Source organism: Myotis brandtii, unplaced genomic scaffold, assembly GCF_000412655.1.
Source record: "Myotis brandtii unplaced genomic scaffold, ASM41265v1 scaffold441, whole genome shotgun sequence".
Classification (NCBI taxonomy): Eukaryota; Metazoa; Chordata; class Mammalia; order Chiroptera; family Vespertilionidae; genus Myotis; species Myotis brandtii.
In genome coordinates, this window is record NW_005366873.1 from 3076109 (window position 1) to 3095183 (window position 19075).

The following is a 19075-nucleotide window of genomic DNA, read 5'->3' on the forward strand; positions in this document are numbered from 1 at the left end:
GATCCTTGAGTCCACAGGCTGACACTCTATCCACTGAGCCAAACCAGTTAGGGCTAAATTCACTCATTTTTAATGACTATCTGGTCTTCATTCATATAGATTAATTATATGTTATTTATTCATGCCCCTGCTGTTAGACATAAAAGTTGTGTCTAATTTTTGACTGTTAAAAAAAAAAGCCAGTTTAGTAAAATCTTAACATACAATCTTATTTGTTCTGGATAAAGCTCCAAAATTGGGATTTCTGAGTCAAAGATCCATATGTTTTAAGGCTTTTGGTTGCATATTGAAAAACCAGCTATCCACACCCACCAGCAGTGTATGTCTATTTCTTAAAGGCTCACCAATGCTGATCATCAGCAGTATTTTCTTCTGGTTTTGACCATGTTCACATGTAAGCACTTAGGAATACAAAAGAAAATACTTATACTTATCATGATTACTATTAATTTGCATATATAAAGGCCCCCAACTATGCTACATCTGAGGATCCAAAGAGGGACACACATAGTCACTTGACCTCAAAGCTCCTCAGAGAAAGAAAACATGTAAACAGAGCAGGAGTACACATTTTAAGATGTTTATATATGGGAGGGGAGAGGGGATACAGAATGTATAATAACATATTGTTCCCAGAACCCTAGCTTTGAGATCATAACTTATGCAATGACACACCCATTGGGAGCGCTCCTTTACTGAATTCCTTCTAAGCATGAGGCACTGTGCTAGGTAATTATATAATTTCACAATATCTTTACAGCATCCTTCTGTGAGGGGCAGTGTTAAACTAATTCTGAAGTTGGGAAAACTAAGGCATCGGTTAAACTGACTTGTTTAAGGCCACATATATCTGGTAAACATCTGAGCAAAAAAAAAAAAAAAAGCCATGGAATTCTGCCTAGGATTAGATCAAGGATATCTTTAGACTCAGGAGACTATACAAATAGATGCCAAATTGTCCTAGTAGAGGAGAGAAAGAATCTGAAGCTCCATGATGAAGCAGTTATGGTGAATTTGGTTGGGAGAAAAGCAATTCCAGGAATCCAGGGGGTTGGAAATGGCCCCCTTAGATGAGCCTAAGGCTCAGTAATCCCACTCTGGGGCTTGCTACTGAAGGAAGAGGAGTAGAGAATAGTTATCGGCTCTTCTTTTCCTCTTCTCACTTCAGATTATATCAGAGCTTCTCCAACTTTAGTGTAGGTAGGAGTAATGAGTCTGTTAATTGCAGATTTTCAGAGTAAACCTCAGACTGGTTCGGAGAGTCTGGAGTAGGGTCCTGGAATCTGTATTTTTTAACCATCAGAAGAGACTGATGTAGGTGGTCCTTACATCAAGCTTTGAGTGTTAGTGTTCATTCATTAGACCAGTGGTTCTCAACCTTCTTAATGCCACGACCCTTTAATACAGTTCCTCATGTTGTGGTGACCCCCAATTTCATTATTACAAATTGAACATAATTAAAGCATAGTGATTAATCACAAAAACAATATGTAATTATATATGTGTTTTCTGATGGTCTTAGGCGACCCCTGTGAAAGGGTCATTCGACCCCCAAAGGGGTCGCGACCCACAGGTTGAGAAGCGCTGCATTAGAAGCTTCTCCCTAGTGTCCTAGGCCAGGGTGAGTTAACCCTCTCATAGCCATTAGCTCACTTAGTCTAGAAAAATTATAAGATTAATGTAGTGAGTGATAATTACCATTATTATGAAATCAACATCATCAATCATTGTCATCATCATCATCACCATTATCTAGCATGGAGGAGTGGCTCTCTTTGCCCAGGCATTGTGCTGAATGCTGGACTTGTATGATTTCACTTAATCTTTACCATATTACTTAGGGGAAGACCTCATTATAGTTTAACCCCCATTTTATCTATCAGGAGTTGAAGGCATAGGGGAGGAAGTAACATGTCCTAGGCCACACAACTAATATATGGTGGAGTCAGAATTTCAGCCCAGGCCACACTTGAGTGGTTCCCATAATTCTTAGTTAAGTAGCAGAGAGGGATCCTGGGGCTGGGGGTGAGTGGGGTTCTATGCTTTGCCCAGGACCATAACATTTGTCAGTGGTGTCACTGGATCAATGACCAGGACCTCGTCGATGCCCTGCCCAAGCCTCTTTCTGCAAGACTGCTGCTTCTAGATGTGTTAGGACAGATTCTGAAAAGAAAAGGTTTCAGCTAATTAATGGCACCGAATAGAAACCAAGCTGTGGTCCTCAGGGAACTCTGCACTATCATTTAAGCTCCTGGCATGAGTGGTCAGGAGACTGAGCCTCTCCGAGTTTGGCAGTGATTCCGGTGTTAGGCACTATCCATGGCTCCCTGGGCAGGTGCTGAGGCCCCACTTCGATCTGGGCTCTGTCTGGGGGTTGCATGCCATGATGCCCACCCAATACTAGTTCTAACACTCTTTGCCAGTGTGTTGGTGACTCGGCTTGAGGCTGCTAAACTCACTGTGGGCTTCCAGGCTCCCTGGAACATCTCCCACCCATTCAGTGTGCAAAGGCTGGGCGCGGGCCTCCAGATTGCCATGGACAAGGTCAACTCAGAGCCCTTGGACCTTGGAAACTTCAGCTTGGAGTTCACTTACACCAACTCAACCTGCAGCGCCAAGGAGTCTCTTGCTGTCTTCACCAACCAGGTCCAGAGAGAACAGATTTCTGCCCTGTTTGTACCAGTGTGCCCAGAAGCAGCAGAGGTATACAACCTTCTAGAAACTCTGGCTGAGTTTCCATTGGAAGGGGTGGTCTTAAAGATGATGGGACAGATTTGAATAAGCCCTTGACAAAGTTGGCATTATTAAAATAATAATATGTCAGTCTTGGGTGCCATTTTTTTGAGATGTGATTAGATCAAGTAATTAAAACAGCCAACATTCTCTTTAAAGAACGCCTTTCAAATCAATAATTGTAAGTTGTTGATGCTCACTAACAAACTTGTTGACCGTTTGGACTTGGTATTGTTGTAGATAGACTGATTTTTTTTATTTTAATGCTGTCAGCCACATGGCTCAGAAAAATTAAAAAGGAAATTAATGCTTGTTTTTTAATTGAAAAATATCTTTGTTTGTGTAAGTTTCCCCTTGGTGTGTGTAAGAAATTATTCAGTGACCGTAAAAGTAAGTGAGAAAGAAGGGAGTAGGACCAATTGTAATAAGCTGGGCAAGAAACGGAGAGACATCAGTGACTTGTAACTGTTTAGCTAATGGGATTAATTTTGTGGAAGTCCTTGGGTAGCTCATGCTTAGGTATTGATGCAAGGCCTAAATAGAAAGGAGCATCACAATTCTCACTCTTACAAATACTGCAGAACTATCATTAGTGGGTGCTGTAGAATTAAGTTCATGTTTTAATTGGAATTTTGTTTTCTCCTGAAATTCCCTATTTGACACACACTGTCCAAAGCCTACCCATTTTTCACAGTCAAGCTCAAATGCCATTCTTCACCTCTCCATCCTCACCTCTATATCCCTAATTCCCAAATCAAAAGTAATTTCTTACTTTTCTAAACGCTTATAAATCTATTGTAGTAGTGAATGGTATATTGAACTCTAGTAGCTATTCTTGTGTGTCTTAGATCCTATAATAGACCATAAACTCCTTAAGAGCAAGGTCTGAAAAATGAATGAGAAATTAATAAGGAACAAATTAGGAGAGAAACACTAAGAGAATAAATAGTAGTTATGATTGTGGGCTCTGGATCCATACTGTCTGTATTCCAATCCTGCTCTACTATTTGTTAGCTTTGTGTTCTTATGTTTTTCATCTATAAAATGGGTAATGATAATACCTACCTCATAGAAATATTGTAAGAATTGAGATGATATATGTAAGCTCTTAGCAAAGTGCTTGGCACATATATCATCGTTATTCTTGTCCTCTGAGATCTTGCATCCTCACGTTGGCTACAAGACATTATCATCAATATTCCAAAAGACAGGCTCCAGCATGACCCATAGAGTCACTGAATTAAAAATTTATGCAGCTATCTCACAATGGGGTTTGAGTGTAGCATAAACGCAATTATGAAAAGTCATCCTTTTGGTTACTTTCAAGGTTATTGGTTTGCTGGCTTCTGAGTGGAATATCCCCATGTTTGACTTTGTTGGACAAACAGCAAAACTGGAGAACGACTTCTTGTATGACACCTATGTGACGCTTGTGCCACCCATGTGTGAACTTGGTGATGTGCTCCAGAAAACTCTCCAGTACCTGGGCTGGAAACACGTCGGGATGTTTGGAGGTCACTCTGGGACTTCCTCCTGGGATAGAGTGGGTGAGCTTTGGAGGGTTGTAGAGAATGAACTCAAATCCCATTTCACCCTCACTGCCAGGATCAGATACACCAACAATGATCCAGCCCTCCTGCAAGAAAATCTTAGGAACATGTCAGCAGCTGCCAGGGGTAAGTAGAAAAGAGTCTTCTATTGCTTATGTTTGGAGAGACAAATAGAAAGAGCAGGTAGAAAACCTTTATTTTTTTGGGGGTGTAAAAAGCAGATAGAAACAGGGTACAAAGATAATGATACGTAAAAACAATTTTCCTTTTGGGTCAACATCACTATCACCAACTATTTTTAATCTAAAGTGAAATCCCATATACTATAGTTTTATGATTCAACTAGAGGCCCAATGCACAAAAATTTGTGCAAGAGTAGGCCTTCCTTCTCCCAGCTGCCAGCACCAGCTTCCCTCCGGCACCCGGGACCCGGGCTGCTTCCCTCTGGCCCCGGCTTCGTCAGGAAGGACATCCAGAATGACGTACGGTCTAATTAGCATATTACCCTTTTATTATTATAGATGACTAAGCTCTGGAAGCATCTTCCAGGTGGGTTGGGTCCTGGACTTGGGCTATTGTTCAGAGCATGGGCTCTGGGGAAAGACAGCTTAAGTTTGGAACCAACCTCTAATACTTTCTAGCTGTGTGATTCTGGGCAAATACCTTTACCTCTCTATGCCTCAGATACCTTATCTGGAAAATGAAGATAGTCATCAACTCCTCAAGAAAGTAAGGATTGCATAAGGTCATGCCTGTAAAGTCCTTAGCACTGTGTCTGGACATAGTAACTGGGCAACATATGATATCAATTACTTTTGTTGTGGTGTTTATAAGGCTCTATTTTCTCTTTTAAAAAATATCTTTTTATTGATTTCAGAGAGGAAGGGGGAAGGAGAGAGAGATAGGAACATCAATGATAAGAGAGAATCATCAATAGGCTGCCTCCTGCACGCTCCCTACTGGGGATTGAGTCCACAACCTGGGCATGTCTCCTGACTGGGAATTGAACTGTGGGTCAATGCTCAACCACTGAGCCACAACGGCCAGGCATAAGGCTCTATTTTCTAGCTGGATTAACACATGACTCCTTTCTGTTCTTTAATAAACTAAGCCTTTCTAGCCTTGGCACTTTAGGACTTGCCGATCTTGGCCTGCAGTGCCACCTGCAACCCCATTACCCTCCCTCATCCCCCCATGATTCACTGGTATACTGTCTGCCTGACTGTCAGCTCCCTGAGGGCAGGGGCCTTCTGCCTTGCTCATCACTGTATCCTGTCCTTAGTTAACACAGTGCTTGGCACATGGTTGGAGCTCAGATAAGTACATTATAATTTACCTCATTTATGTGTCCTCACAATGCATGCTGATGTGTTTGAATGGAAGAAAAGTACCATGGCCTCCCTCTTCCCCTTCCCCCATTGCAACTAGAAAGTCTGGGTGCTCCTGATTCTAGGTCCTCCTTCAACTCCTCCTGTGTGGCTGGTGATTAACAAGCCAGATCTGTTGTTCAGAGCCAATGAAACAGAAATGGGAGCATCGAAGTGGTCTTAACCTTTTTGACTTGTATTTTTGGAGAGAACTGTAGCTAAGACTTTAGTTCATAGGGTAAATCTGCCAGTGGGTACGCTGCTGGTGCTATATTCTGGGGATAGTTCTGACATCCTCTTTCCCCGAAGCATGCTCAGGGAAAGAAAAAGTTCATGTCTCATTGGGAGCAGTTTCAGGCCAGAGTTTAAAAAGCATATGATCATGTGCAATTGGCTGACTCTGTGTTTTTTTCCTCTTATAGTTATTATCTTAATCTGCAGCTCAGAGGATGTGAAAACCATTCTGCTGGCTGCAGAGAACCTGGGACTCCACACAGGAGAATTTGTCTTCGTCGTTTTGCAGCAGTTGGAGGTGGGTGCCAATGACCCCCGAATGGCTCCTGCAAGAGGTAACGAGTATGGAGCGCTGGCTATGTGCCAGATGCGTTAGCTCACTGAAGACTCATCACAACCCTAAGAGGCAGGCACTCTTGTGCCATCATCCTAAAGTTGGGAGACTGGGCCTGAGCTGGAAGAACTTACCCAGAGTTCTCTTGCCCACTTAGTGAGTGGTTGATCCAGGCCTTGGTAGACTGTCAGCCCACACCAGCTGAGGAGGAACTGTCACTCTTAGCATGTAGCTGAGACCTCCCTTAAGGACTCTCAAATATAGGTGGCTCCCACTTTTCATGGCCACCTCCCTGTGTCCCTGTTGGGAGTCCTAAGAAAGGTCTGGAGAGACCAACATACTGGTGGGTGAGGCCATTCTTGGGTGATTTGGTTCTTTTGGTCATGATAGGAATGGCTAAAATGTACCATGTGCCTCCCGTGAGGAATAAGTTACACATTTTACATGCACTGTTGCACTTAATATTCCCAAGAGCCTTGTAAGGTAGATCTTATCAGTATTCTAAATTACAGATAAAATATTGAGGTTTAGAGAAGTAAGATACTTTATTCAAGATCTCAGAGCTCCTGAGGAGCATAGCTGGTCTTCCAAACCAGGTCTTCTGGACTCTGGGACAGAGCCCTTTGAGCACTTGAGATGCTAAAACTCATGTCAGCTCACACCACTCTGTGAGGAGATACTTTTATTTACCGTGTTTTACAGATGAGGAAACCGGGGCCCTGAGAGGTAAAATAACTTGCCAAAGGCCACATGACTAGTAAGAGGGAGAGCTGGTATTCAAACCCCGGGGGCTGGCCTCAGAGTCTGTACATTTAAACACCACTCTACACTAGCAGGCTTCTGGCAAAAACCACTTGCACTTAGATAGGGACACACTGTGTAATTTTCCCAGCAGTTTTATCTTTCTAAAATGAGCTTTTTAAAATGATCCTAAGAAGTTGAAATTGAGCAAAAGAGTAAAGGAAGATATATCACAATGTTCCAGATTTCTTTTATCTTTTTAATTTTACTCTTTAATTACAGTTGACATTCAATATTATTTTATACTAGAGGCCTGGTGCATGAAATTTGTGCACTCGGGGGGTGGGGGGTGTCCATCAGCCCGGCCTGCACCCTCTCGCAGTTCAGGAGCCCTCAGGGGATGTCCAACTGATGGCAGTTGGACATCCTTAGCGCTGCCGCAGAGGCAGGAGAGGCTCCCGCCACCGCCGCTGCACTCGCCAGCCGTGAGCCTGGCTTAGGGCTTCTGGCTGAGTGGTGCTCCCCCTGTGGGAGTGCACTGACCATCAGGGGGCAGCTGCTGTATTGAGCGTCTGTCCCCTGGTGGTCAGTGCACGTCATAGTGACCGGTCATTCCACCGTTTGGTTGATTTGCATATTAGCCTTTTATTATATAGGATTAGTTTCAGATGTATAGCATAAAAGTCAGGCAATTATATAATTTACAAAGTGATCCCCCTGATAATTCTAGTACCTACCTAGCACCATACATAGTTAATACAATATTATTGATTATGTTCCCTATGCTGTATTTTACATCCCCATGATTATTTTGTAACTACCAATTTGTACTTCTTAATCCCTTTATCTTTTCCATCCAGCCCCCCCTCCCATCTGGCAACCATCAGTCTGTTTTCTGTACCTATGAGTATGTTTCTGTTTTGTTTGTTCATTTATTTTGTTCTTTAGATTTGATATATAAGTGAAATCATATGGTATGTGTCTATCTCTGTCTCACTGATTTCATTTAGTATAGTACCCTTTAGGTCCATCCATATTTTCACAAATAGTAAGATTTCATTATTTTTTTTTATGGCCCAGTAATTGTCCATTGTATACATGTACCATCACTTTTTTTATCAACTTGTCTATGAATGGGTACTTAGGTTGCTTTCATATCTTGACTATTGTAAATAATAACATAGGGGTGCATATATCTTTTCAAATTATGGTTTGGATTTCTTCAAATATATACTCAGAAGTGGAATTGCTGGCTCATAATTTTTAATTTTTTTAGAAATCTCCATATTGTTTTCCACAGTGGCTGCACCAGTCTGCATTCCCACCAACAGTGCATGAGGGTTTCCTTTTCTCCACATCCTTGCCAACAATTACCATTTGTGAAAATGTTGATGATAGCCATTCTTATAGGTGTGAGGTGATATCTCATTGTAGTTTTAATTTGCATTTCTCTGGTGATTAGTGATGTTGAGTATCTTTTCATATGTCTATTGAACATCTGTATGTTCTCTTTGAAAAAGTATCTCTTCGGGTCTTTTTCCCATTTTTTAATTGGATTTTTTTTTGGGGGGGGGTTGGTGTTGAGTTGTATGAATTCTTTATAAATTTTATAGTGTCAGCTGTCATTTCTCTTCTTTCATTTCTGATTTTATTTATTTGGATCCTCTTTTTTTTTCTTTCTTTTTGGTGAGTCTGATTAAAGACTTTTCAATCTTGGTTTTGTTTTTTTTTTAAAAAAAATCAGCTCTTGGTTTCATCAATCTTTTGTATTGTTCTTTTAAATGCCATTTATTTTTGCTCTGATATTTATTATTATTTTTTCTACTCATTTTGGGCTTTTCTAATTCCTTTATGTATAAAGTTAGAATGTTTATTTGAGATTTTTCTTGTTTCTTGAGGTAGTCCTGTATTGCTATGAATTTCCCTGTTAAGACTGCTTTCACTGTACCATAGATTTTGGTTTGTTGTGTTTTCATGTTCATTTTCCTCAAAGTATTGTTTGATTTCTTCCTTGATCTCATTGCTAACTCATTCATTGTTTAGTAACATGTTATTTAGCTTCCATGTGTTTGTGTGTTTTTCAGGATTTTTTTTTCTTGTATTTGGTTTCTAGTTTCATACCATTGTGGTCAGAGAAGATGCTTGATATGATTTCTTCTTAAATTAATTTTGACTTTTTAAAAATATGTATATTTCATTGATTTTACAGAGGGAGTGGAAGAGAGACATCAATGATGAGAGAGAATCATCGATTGGCTGCATACCCCTCACTGGGGATTGAGCCTTTAACCCAGGCATGTGCCCTGACTGAGAATGGAACCGTGACCTCCTGGTTCATAGGTCAATGCTCAACCACTGAGCCATACCAGCTGGGCAATTTTGACTCGTTTTTTGTTCTAACATGTGGTCTATTCTAGAGAATGTTCCATGTACACTTGATATTTATTTATTTATTTATTTATTTATTTATTTATTTATATTTCATTTATTGGCTTTCTTCTCACTACTTTGATGCCAGCTACAAAATGTGGGCCTTTGAAGGCAGGCCTTCTGGAGTCATTGTGTTGCCCAGGATTAGGACGTAGAGATTCAATTTCAACCATGACTTGACACATTTCTGTGCTCAGTGTATACCCTACAGAATGACTACACTGATTTCATTGTATTGCAGGACAGTTTTTGGAAGAAGGTATTAACAAATCAGAATGGGACACACTTCCCCACCATCTATGAGTCTGTGCTTGTCATCACCCCCAGCTCTTCTGGAGAAGGTCCTGGAGAGGAAGGCTTCCGACAAGAAGTCTACCAGAGGCTGAGGGGGCCACCTTTCCACAGCTCCATCTCTGCAGAGGAGCAGGTCTGAGATAGGGTCTCCCTGCACAGGTCCCTGCCTTCCCTTTTCTGAGGATATTTGTGTTTGGCTTTAATATTCTCCCTCTTACTTCTCCTCTTCTTTACCCTGCCACCCCCCCCCCCTCCACATACTTCCTCATCCTCCACAGCTGAGCATAAACAGTGCTGTCTTATGAAGTCTGCACCCCAGGACTACAGAGGAGGACAGAGGTTATTGGGTTACTGAATGGCTTTTGGAGTCAGAGATCTGGGCTCCATCCTAATGCTACTATTTACTAGCTGTGGAACCTTGAGGTGAATTTCTTAACCTCCCTACACCTCAGTCTCTTCATGTGAAAAGTGGGACTGATAATGACATCTGCCTCCAGCCTTGGTTTTGAGTATCTAATAATATAGCACATAGAAGTAATAGAATAGAAACCAGTGGTACTCAGACCATGACAATGTCCTTTCCTTTCCCAGGATTGAGAACCTGAATGGAGCAGTCAGAAATGTAGAGCTAGAACAGGTCAAGGCAATTAGATGGTCTGGAACAGGGAGAAGTCAGGAGAGAGAGGATCAGCCAATGGGTAGTCCAGTGTGTGTAGGCTGATGGGGCAAATGCCTGATACCCACAGAGAATTTGTTACAGAGAGACCATGGGCCAGAGCTGGAGCTACTTCCTGTGACAGGTCACTGATGCCAGGGGTTCCATTAGGAACAAGGTGGCCGATTGTGGATCCTAACACACAAGGAAAGATGATCAATCAATGAATATTTGGGAAATTGTCTATTAAGTGTTAGCTTTGTACCTACCTTATAGTGGGCACTTGCATGTTTGTTGGCTAAATGAACAGACAAGAACATGTATTAAAGACCTACTATGTGCCAGGTATTCACAATAAGTAGAATATCTATCCTGCCTCATTAAACTGTGCTTCTACTCACCAGGACAGTGGCTTTATCCCCATTTTATAAATAAGAGAGATGAGATTCAGAGAGGTTATAGAACGTACCCCCAAATTTCATAGCCAGTAAGTAGAAAAGCCAGTCTCGCTCCAAAATCTACCCGCTTTCAATTAAACCATATGCCCACCCGCCTATGGCCTAAAGAGATCATGTGATCTAATTGGGAAAAGGAGCCTAAAGAGGAAAAGTGAAGATTGTGATATCCAGATTTAATTGCCCACGTTCGGGGATGCAGAGGGCCCTCCCCTTGCAGTGGAATGGATGGAGAATGTGTTATACTATTAAGACGGTGGAGAGAAATTCCTCCTAACTGAGACATGGGCTGTGACTCAGGAGGCTGTGGGCCTATTTAAACCCAGTATTTGCTTCCCTCCTGAAGGTGAGCCCTTACTCTGCCTATCTTCATGACTCGGTCCTGCTCTATGCTCAGACTGTGAAATTCATGATCAAGGCCGGAAGAGATTTCCGGGATGGACGGCAGCTGGTCAGCACTCTGAAAGGTTTTAATCAGACCACATTGCAGGGTAAGTGGCTTGATTTTGGCGGGTGGAGGGTGGGAGGGTCAGAACTCAGGCCTGCCTCTCCTGTCAGTGGGGCTCTGAGAGGTTGAACATGTGGTTTAAGGCTTCATTTAGGGCCTGCCTCACACTGAGTTACAGATTTCCTCTTTCTCATGGAGATTTCAGTCTTCCAGAAGGTGGGGGTGGGGGTGGGGTGAGGTTAAACCTCCCAGTGGCCACAGTCCAGCTCTTCCAGCTTTATACAAAAGGCTGCCCAGTCCAGCTGAGGGGATCTCTGGGGCATCTTATCCCTTCCTCCTCTCCAGAGAGTCCCTCCCACAGCTGCTTTCAAACTGGTCCACCAAGAATAAAGCTCAAGAGAATGGGACCTGCCTCGGGGTTACTTCCATGCTCCTTCCCATGCCATCCCTCCCTGATGGGGCCCTGGCCTCATTCATGATTGGCCACCTCTAAAGATGGGGCCAATCCCATTTGACTTTCCTTGTCAGGGCGAGGATAGGCTTGGACTTGGATGTGAACTGTTTTGAAATCATCCTGGGAGCTGTCAACTGTGTCATCTTTCTGTACTCCAGTTTTCTCATTTTGTAAGACACAGATAATACCTCCTGCCACATGGAATAATAGTAGCCAGCATTTATTGAGGGCTTACCTTAAAGCAAGCTGGGTGCCAAGAGCTTCTGCATGCTATCCCACTTAATCCTCACACACACCATCAGTTAGTAGTACTATTACTACCTGTATTATGGTACACAGGTGAGTAAACCCAGGGTAGAAAGGCTATGTACTTGTCCAAGATCACAAATTTACTACAGGATGTGCTCATTCAATGGTGGCTGCCTATCTAGGGGTCTTACCTCCAAGCCCTGCTTGTTAGGAGTGGATGATGGCCCCTGCTCTGCAGGGTCCCCTGGGACTAGGTGTGTGAAATCACTGCGACCCCCACATGCCGGCACATAATAGGTGCTTAATAGGTGGTAATTGTGTGCCCTGTCCCCAGGGGGAATAAATCATCAGTAAATCCTGTGTCAGACCACGGGCTCTAGTTTGGGGTGTGGAAGAGCTGAACTTGACTCCTCCAGGATCTCGGATGTGTATTTTATGCATGAGGTTGACCACATCCTACATGAGAACAAAGAACACAGGGACCAGGACTGAGCACCAGGCCAATGCCTGGGCACAAACCAAAACCGGGGGGAAAGGGGAGAACAAAGCTTGAAAAGTCAGCCCACAGGGCCTGCAGGTGGGGAGGAGGAGGATTGTAGCACCTGGAGGAGGCAGCTGTCCCCAGTCCCAGCAGCTGCCTCCATGTTATTTGGCCTTTTTTGATCACATCTGATTGTTCTTAGGAAGCATAAATCTTGGGTTTCAGTTGGAAACTTTTTTTTAAAAAAGCATAGGCCTAACAGAACACATCTGCCTGTCCCAAGCGGCCCTTGAGCCCCACCAAGGTACCACCACTGAACTTTTTCCCCCTACTCTCCTCCTTGACTCTCAGATTCCCTGAAATGGCAAAAACCTCACACTGCTTTTGGTGGCTGCTGGGGAGGGGGCTTGGCTGGTCTGAGTTCTAGTCACGAGTCCTTCTTTTTCTCTCCTTAACCACTTGCAGTCTCCTCTCTTTTCAGGAGTCACCGGCCCAGTGTTTGTGGACTCCCAGGGAGAAAGGTGGGTGGATTACTCGGTCTATGCCCTACAGAAATCCAGCAACGGGTCCCTCTTCCTTCCTGTTCTTCACTACGACAGCCATCAGAAAGAAATCAGGTACTGGGGGGGGACGTTTCTTCGAGTTTAGAGCATGCTGCAGGAAGAGACCTGGGAGGCGAGGGGGGCTGGGGGCCTCGCTGGAAGACCAGTTTGGGATCCAGCTCCTAGAATCCACTGCACATGGCCTGGTGCGCTCTGAACTTATAAGGATTGACTTTGGGTCTTTAAGGTGATCTTGCCCTTGATTGTGGGATTAGCTCAGCCACTTCTGATTCCTCACAATATCTTCTAACTGCACCTCCGCAGGGGCCCAGGCTTCCTCTGCTGCTCCAGCAGGGAACATCACCTGGCCCATGGTCTCAGAGAGAGGCCCTGGACCAGGTGGTGGTGGAGCACAGCGCCCCCTAGAGGGATGGGAGTTCAGTCAGGGAAACAGACTCCTCCAGTCAGCCTGACTCCAAAACAGAGAGCCCTGTGGACAGCAGGACCTGGGTACCCCTGGTACTCAGGAAGCTCTGGAAAAAGTCTCTGTTTTCATCACTCAGCTATAATTGAGAAAACTGAAAGGAAACTTAAAGCTTAATTCAATTTCTACCGGCCTCCATCGTCACCACCCCCAATGCAGATTTGATTTGACACTTTTTCCTCTCCTACTCCTAAGGAATTTTAATGTATCAAAATGGGTTGGCCCAGGAAAGAAACTAACCACGGAGGATCTCCACGCAGGGGGAGACGTTTTGCTCTGTGAAATGTCAAGGTGCTGAATAACAAGATTTGTTTATATCAAACACGGGAGAGAGTCCCAGCAACACTGGAGAATTGGCACAGCATCTTTTAAATCGGAAATGACATGGTTTACATCAAAAGATTGAATCAGTGGTTCTACTCTGCAAAAAGATATTGCTTTTCCATGAATTAGATTACTTGGAGGCTGGATTCGAAGAGCCGGGGTGAGGTGGGAAAATTGGATGGGTCAGTGGACATTTGAATTAAGAGACCAAGGCCTCCTTTTTGCAAATGACATGTGTATTGCATTTGCCCTTGCTGTACCTGAGGTAGAGACAAATAGAATAAATCAAATGGGCACTGACCTTCAATCATCTTCTTTTTTTTTTTTAAGACCCGTGAGGAATTTCTCCACTATTACTTGGCCCCATGGCTCCCTTGCTGCAGACAGACCTGGCTGTGGATTTGACGACGAGCTCTGTGAAAGTGAGCTTGCTTTTACAGGTCAGTATGGGCTCCTGGAGAAGGTAGCAGGAAAGGACTCTCCATAGCAGGGCTTTTCAACAGTGACAGCACTATTGACATGTTGGGTGGGATAATCTTTGTTGGGTGGGGGGGGGACTGTCCTGTGCTTTGGGGGCTGCTTAGCAGCATCCCTGCCTCCACCCATTAGATGCCAGTGGTAGCCTCTAGTTGGAACCACCCAAAGTATCTCCACATGCTACCAATATCCCCTAGGGAGGCAACATCGCCCGCCTGCCCTGTTAGGAACCTCTGCTCTAGGGAAACCCAGCTCCTGAGATTTGAAGCTCAGGAACTTCATTTCTAAGGAGGTAGAAAGTCTGGACAGGGGAGTGTTGCCTGATGGTTAGGGGTCCAGCCCTGGAATTAGATGGATCATACCTGAGAAACAACCATGAGGAGAGGACATAGCAAATGCTTAATAATAAAATGTGGTGGTGGTATTAGAAATCCTGACTGTTATTTCTGTACAATGAAAGTGTCTATACAGAGGAAGAAGTGAGTGCAGTTGCCATGGGAACCAGAGGAAGGTCAGAAGCATTCCTGGAAGAGCCATGCCGAGGTGGCCTTTGAGGCATCTGCTTGGCAGCGCCAGGCTGGACAGGGATGCTCTCCCTTCCACTCTCGGGCAGCCTGAGTAATGATATGTCTGTGTCCCCCAGGTGTGACTGTTCTGATTCTCCTGATGACCTTCCTGGTCACTGTCTTGGGAACTGCCATCATAGGTCTGATTTTAAGGATCCAGAAGGGAAAACTGCAGAGGCAAAATGGAGACATTTGGTGGCAGATCGATTATAACGCCATCACTATTCTGCCCCAGGACAAGGTAAGGCCACACCTGGCCCAGACGTCCACTTCCCTGCTAACTTCTGCTGATCTGTGGAAGGGACCTCCTCCAAGGAGCTTATGAGAACAGAGGCCGACTCATTTATAAAGTGAGCACTTAACAGAGAGTCTCAGGCCCCAAGTTGTGGCTCTAGGCCTACCGAACATCATGTCTGGCCTCAGTTACTGAATACTTAGAATGATCAGGTGGTCCCTAAAGTTCCCTTCAGATCTGTTACCCTGTGGTGTAAGCTCAAATATTAAAGCTGTTTTATGGAAAGCATCTAGTTATCTTCAGAACCACATTAACTCCTTTAATCTACTGATGACTAAGACAGTAAGGCTCATTTGCTCAACACACATGGGTTGCACATCTACTGGAGGCCAAACAGCTCATGGTGTGGGATACACTGAGGGGAGGCAAGTGATCAGAGAGGTATCTATACGATAAGACGGAGGGGATTCAGTGTCTCAGCATTGGGAAGGCTGCTCTAGGTGTTGGAAGGTGATGGGGTTATTACACAAAGAGGTGACAGGGTTAGATGCTTATTTAGGAAAATAGCTCCAGAATCAGGTCACACATGTAGTTAGGTGCCAGAGCCAGAACTTGAACTTGGTTAGTCTGACCCAGAGCCTGCCCCCTTAGCCATGGCCGTACCCATGGTGATACAGGCACAAGAGTGATGTGTGTAGCAGTCAGGCACTCACACCTATGGTCAGAGAGATCAGGGTTCGAGTCCATGATGCTCTCATGAACTGTGTGACCTTGATACTCATTTTCCTCATCTACAAAAATGTGCAGTCTCTCCATTACTTGCTCCTGCTATTGGGAGCATCTGGATGTGTCCTGTCTTACAGCCACCCCGGAGGGGCACACCTGTGTCAAGAGAGAACAACAGTCACGGGTCTAGTGTGAAGATTTCTGGGGACTTCAGCTCCTTTGTCCAGAGTCAGCAGGGGGAAGCGCTCTTTTACGCCCCAGTAGGGCTTTACGAGGTAATTCTGAGAGCAAGGCGGCTGCATGAAGGGTGTGTCTCTGTCCCATTCTCTGCATGTCCCTTCTGCCCGGGCATTCCGAATAGGAGGGATTCTCCAGGTAAACACCAGGTAGCCTTCTGACTCCAGACTTATGTTTCTCAACCTTAATGTGCCTATGAATCATTGGAGGCTCTTGTTAAAATGCGGGTTCTGGCCCTAGCCGGTTTTGCTCAGTGGATAGAGCTTTGGCCCTTGGACTGTAGGATCCCAGGTTCGATTCCAGTCAAGGGCATGTACCTGGGTTACAGGCTCAATCCCCAGGCCCTGGTTGGGGCATATGTGGCATCGATGTTTCTCTCTCTCTCTCTGTCTTTCCCCCTCCCTTCTACTCTCTCTAAAAATCAATGGAACAAATATCCTCAGGTGAGGATTAACAACAACAAAAATTGCAGCTTCTGGTTCAGTAGGTCTGGGGCAGGGCCTGAGACTTTGCATTTTCTTGAACGAACTCCCTGGGGGTCCCTATGCTGGCTTCTATGTTAGACTCATTTTTGCTGAATACTTTCTATGACTATAGTAATAGTCCAAATATCCTCAGTCCAGCATGGTAGCCCTTACCATCATGTGACTAAAACATTAGTGTGACTGGGGAACTGAATTTTAAATTTTATGTAATTTTTATGCAATTGGCATCATAGAGGTAGTGGCTATATTATTGGACAGTATACTCCTAAAGCATGGGTTCTTTCATTTTTGGTACTTTAGCACTGATGGATCAGTCATGGGTATGGATGCTTCTACATATAAACCGGCAGCTACCAAAGCTGGCAGCATAGTTCCCGCCTGCCCCCTCTCACCCTCTCTACCATACCACCATGGCTGTCTGTGCCAGGCACTGAGTTAACAGTGTTCACATATTTTAAGATTTAATCCTCACAACAGCCCTGATTATTTTTAATCTTCGTTGCACAGATGAGGAAATAAAGGCTTGGAAAGGTTAAATCCCTTGCTCGAGGTTATGTAGGTAGTAAGTGTTAGAAATGGTCTTTGAACCGGTATTGACTCTTATGACCTCTACTCACTATTCCTCTGAATGATAATGAGACATTGTTGTATAATAGAAAAAGTGTAGTGTGGAATCAGATGTCCCCAGTCTGGCTGAACTCCCCACAAATGTGTGACCTTGGACGGGTTACCTAAGGTCAGTGATCCCATCTGGGAGTGGGCTAATCATCCCCATGTTGCAGGACTGCGATACCAGTTTGATGAGTTCTTGTGCTGAGCAGCTGGCTCAGCGCCTGGACCTAGCACAGTGCCACTCTAGGGCTGCTTTGGGCAGTGAGGAGGTTCATGATCTTTTTCCTAGGCTGACTTCTTCCCAGTCTTCCTGCCCACCTCCCCGCCCCTTGTTGCAGGACTGCGATACCAGTTTGATGAGTTCTTGTGCTGAGCAGCTGGCTCAGCGCCTGGACCTAGCACAGTGCCACTCTAGGGCTGCTTTGGGCAGTGAGGAGGTTCATGATCTTTTTCCTAGGCTGACTTCTTCCCAGTCTTCCTGCCCCCCCCCCCGCCCCCAGTTCTTTCTGAGTAGAGCTTTTTCTGGATCATCTTGAGTTAGAACATTCCGCTTTGTCTCTGGTTCCAGGGAAACCATGTGGCCATCTGCTATGTTGGTGACCAAGCAGAAGCCAGGATCAGGAAGCCATCTGTGCTGCAGGAAATCCGGCTGGTGAGGTCCCCACCCTGGGAGGAGACAAAGCGGCGCTGTTCTCAGACCCTCCTTGCCAGCTTCCTGTTCCCACCTGGAGTGGGCGTGGCCCCAGTCCAAAGGAGCATGGGTGGAAAGCAGCTTCCCCTAACTTGGCCCACCCCCCTCACCCCTGACAGCCCAGACTTTGGACCTAAGACTTTTTGCCCTGACTCAGGCACCCGCCGCCTGGGATCCTTCCTAGCCTTGCTCATTTCCCTTAATTCTCCCTGGCCTTAATTCTGCATCTTCATTCTTTGTACCTGTGATGGCTGCTCACCTCCCTTGTCCTCGGAGGAAGTCAAGTTCATGGGGTCTGACTTCTTACTCCAAATCTGTGATCCACTGTGGCCCACACACTGGCATTGACAGCCATCAACGCCAGGAAGCAGGGCTGGGTCTATTTACTGTGACGTGATTTCATTTAATGCCCGGGCTAAGGTTCAACTTTGATCATTCCTTTTGTTTATATGCTGGAGGCAGACTGCCTGGATTTGCTTCCCAACTCTGCCACTAGCAAGTGGTATGATCTTCAACATGTTACTTAACCTTTTGAGCATTAGTTTCCTCATCTGTAAAATGGGAGCAGTTATATAGTTCTCACCTCACAGGGTCTTTGTGAGAATTAACTCAAAGTATGTAAAGCACGCAGCATAGTCCCTAACACAGAGGGCATACTATAATCATAAGCTATTATTACCATTATTATTTTCAGGTGTATGAATTAAGGCACGAAAACATTGTTCCCTTCTTTGGTGTCTGCACAGAACCTCCCAACATCTGCATTATCACTCAGTATTGCAAAAAAGGGAGTCTTAAGGTAAGTACAATAGGAAATCTTACCTTAGGTTTAATTAGCAGCAGCTATTGAAGAACTTTCAGTGCTTCTGCTCCTTCATCCAAGAACAGTTCCTCTCTAGTCTAATTGCAAGACCTGAATTATCCTGTTGGGCTGCCTGCAGGGGATCAGCTTAGCAGCGGAGTTGCCAAGGATCTGGTTTCCTTTGTTCTGGACGGAAAGTGGCTGGGCTTGGTTTGTCTCCTTAGCTGTCACAGCTACTCCTGAATTGCATTCCTGGGCCCATACTACCTATGGTATGTGACCGTCCCCTTTATGTCAAGAACAAGGAAGTGTTTATAAAACTCAAGACTGCGTAACTTTCTCACTATTGAGTCAGGTGATAATATTTCCTGGGAAATTTTTTGGCTCTGTCTCAGGTTGTATGAGTTCTGGTCAAAACCATCCAATGTAGACCTAGCCGGTTTGTCTTAGTGGATAGAGCGTCAGCATG

General features: G+C 44.6%; 1 protein-coding gene across 1 annotated transcript in view; it reads left to right on the plus strand.

Moving 5' to 3' along the window:
• Positions 1-2319: 2319 nt before the first annotated feature.
• Positions 2320-19075, plus strand: part of LOC102258634 (guanylate cyclase 2G-like) — a 36790-nt gene continuing 20034 nt past the window's right edge. The window contains exons 1-11 of the mRNA XM_005874564.1: positions 2320-2703; positions 4061-4409; positions 6073-6182; positions 9631-9816; positions 11140-11284; positions 12907-13042; positions 14106-14215; positions 14896-15059; positions 15917-16054; positions 17682-17765; positions 18499-18603. Of these exons, the coding sequence (XP_005874626.1) occupies positions 2320-2703; positions 4061-4409; positions 6073-6182; positions 9631-9816; positions 11140-11284; positions 12907-13042; positions 14106-14215; positions 14896-15059; positions 15917-16054; positions 17682-17765; positions 18499-18603 (1911 nt within the window). The remainder of the gene's footprint in view (positions 2704-4060; positions 4410-6072; positions 6183-9630; positions 9817-11139; positions 11285-12906; positions 13043-14105; positions 14216-14895; positions 15060-15916; positions 16055-17681; positions 17766-18498; positions 18604-19075) is intronic.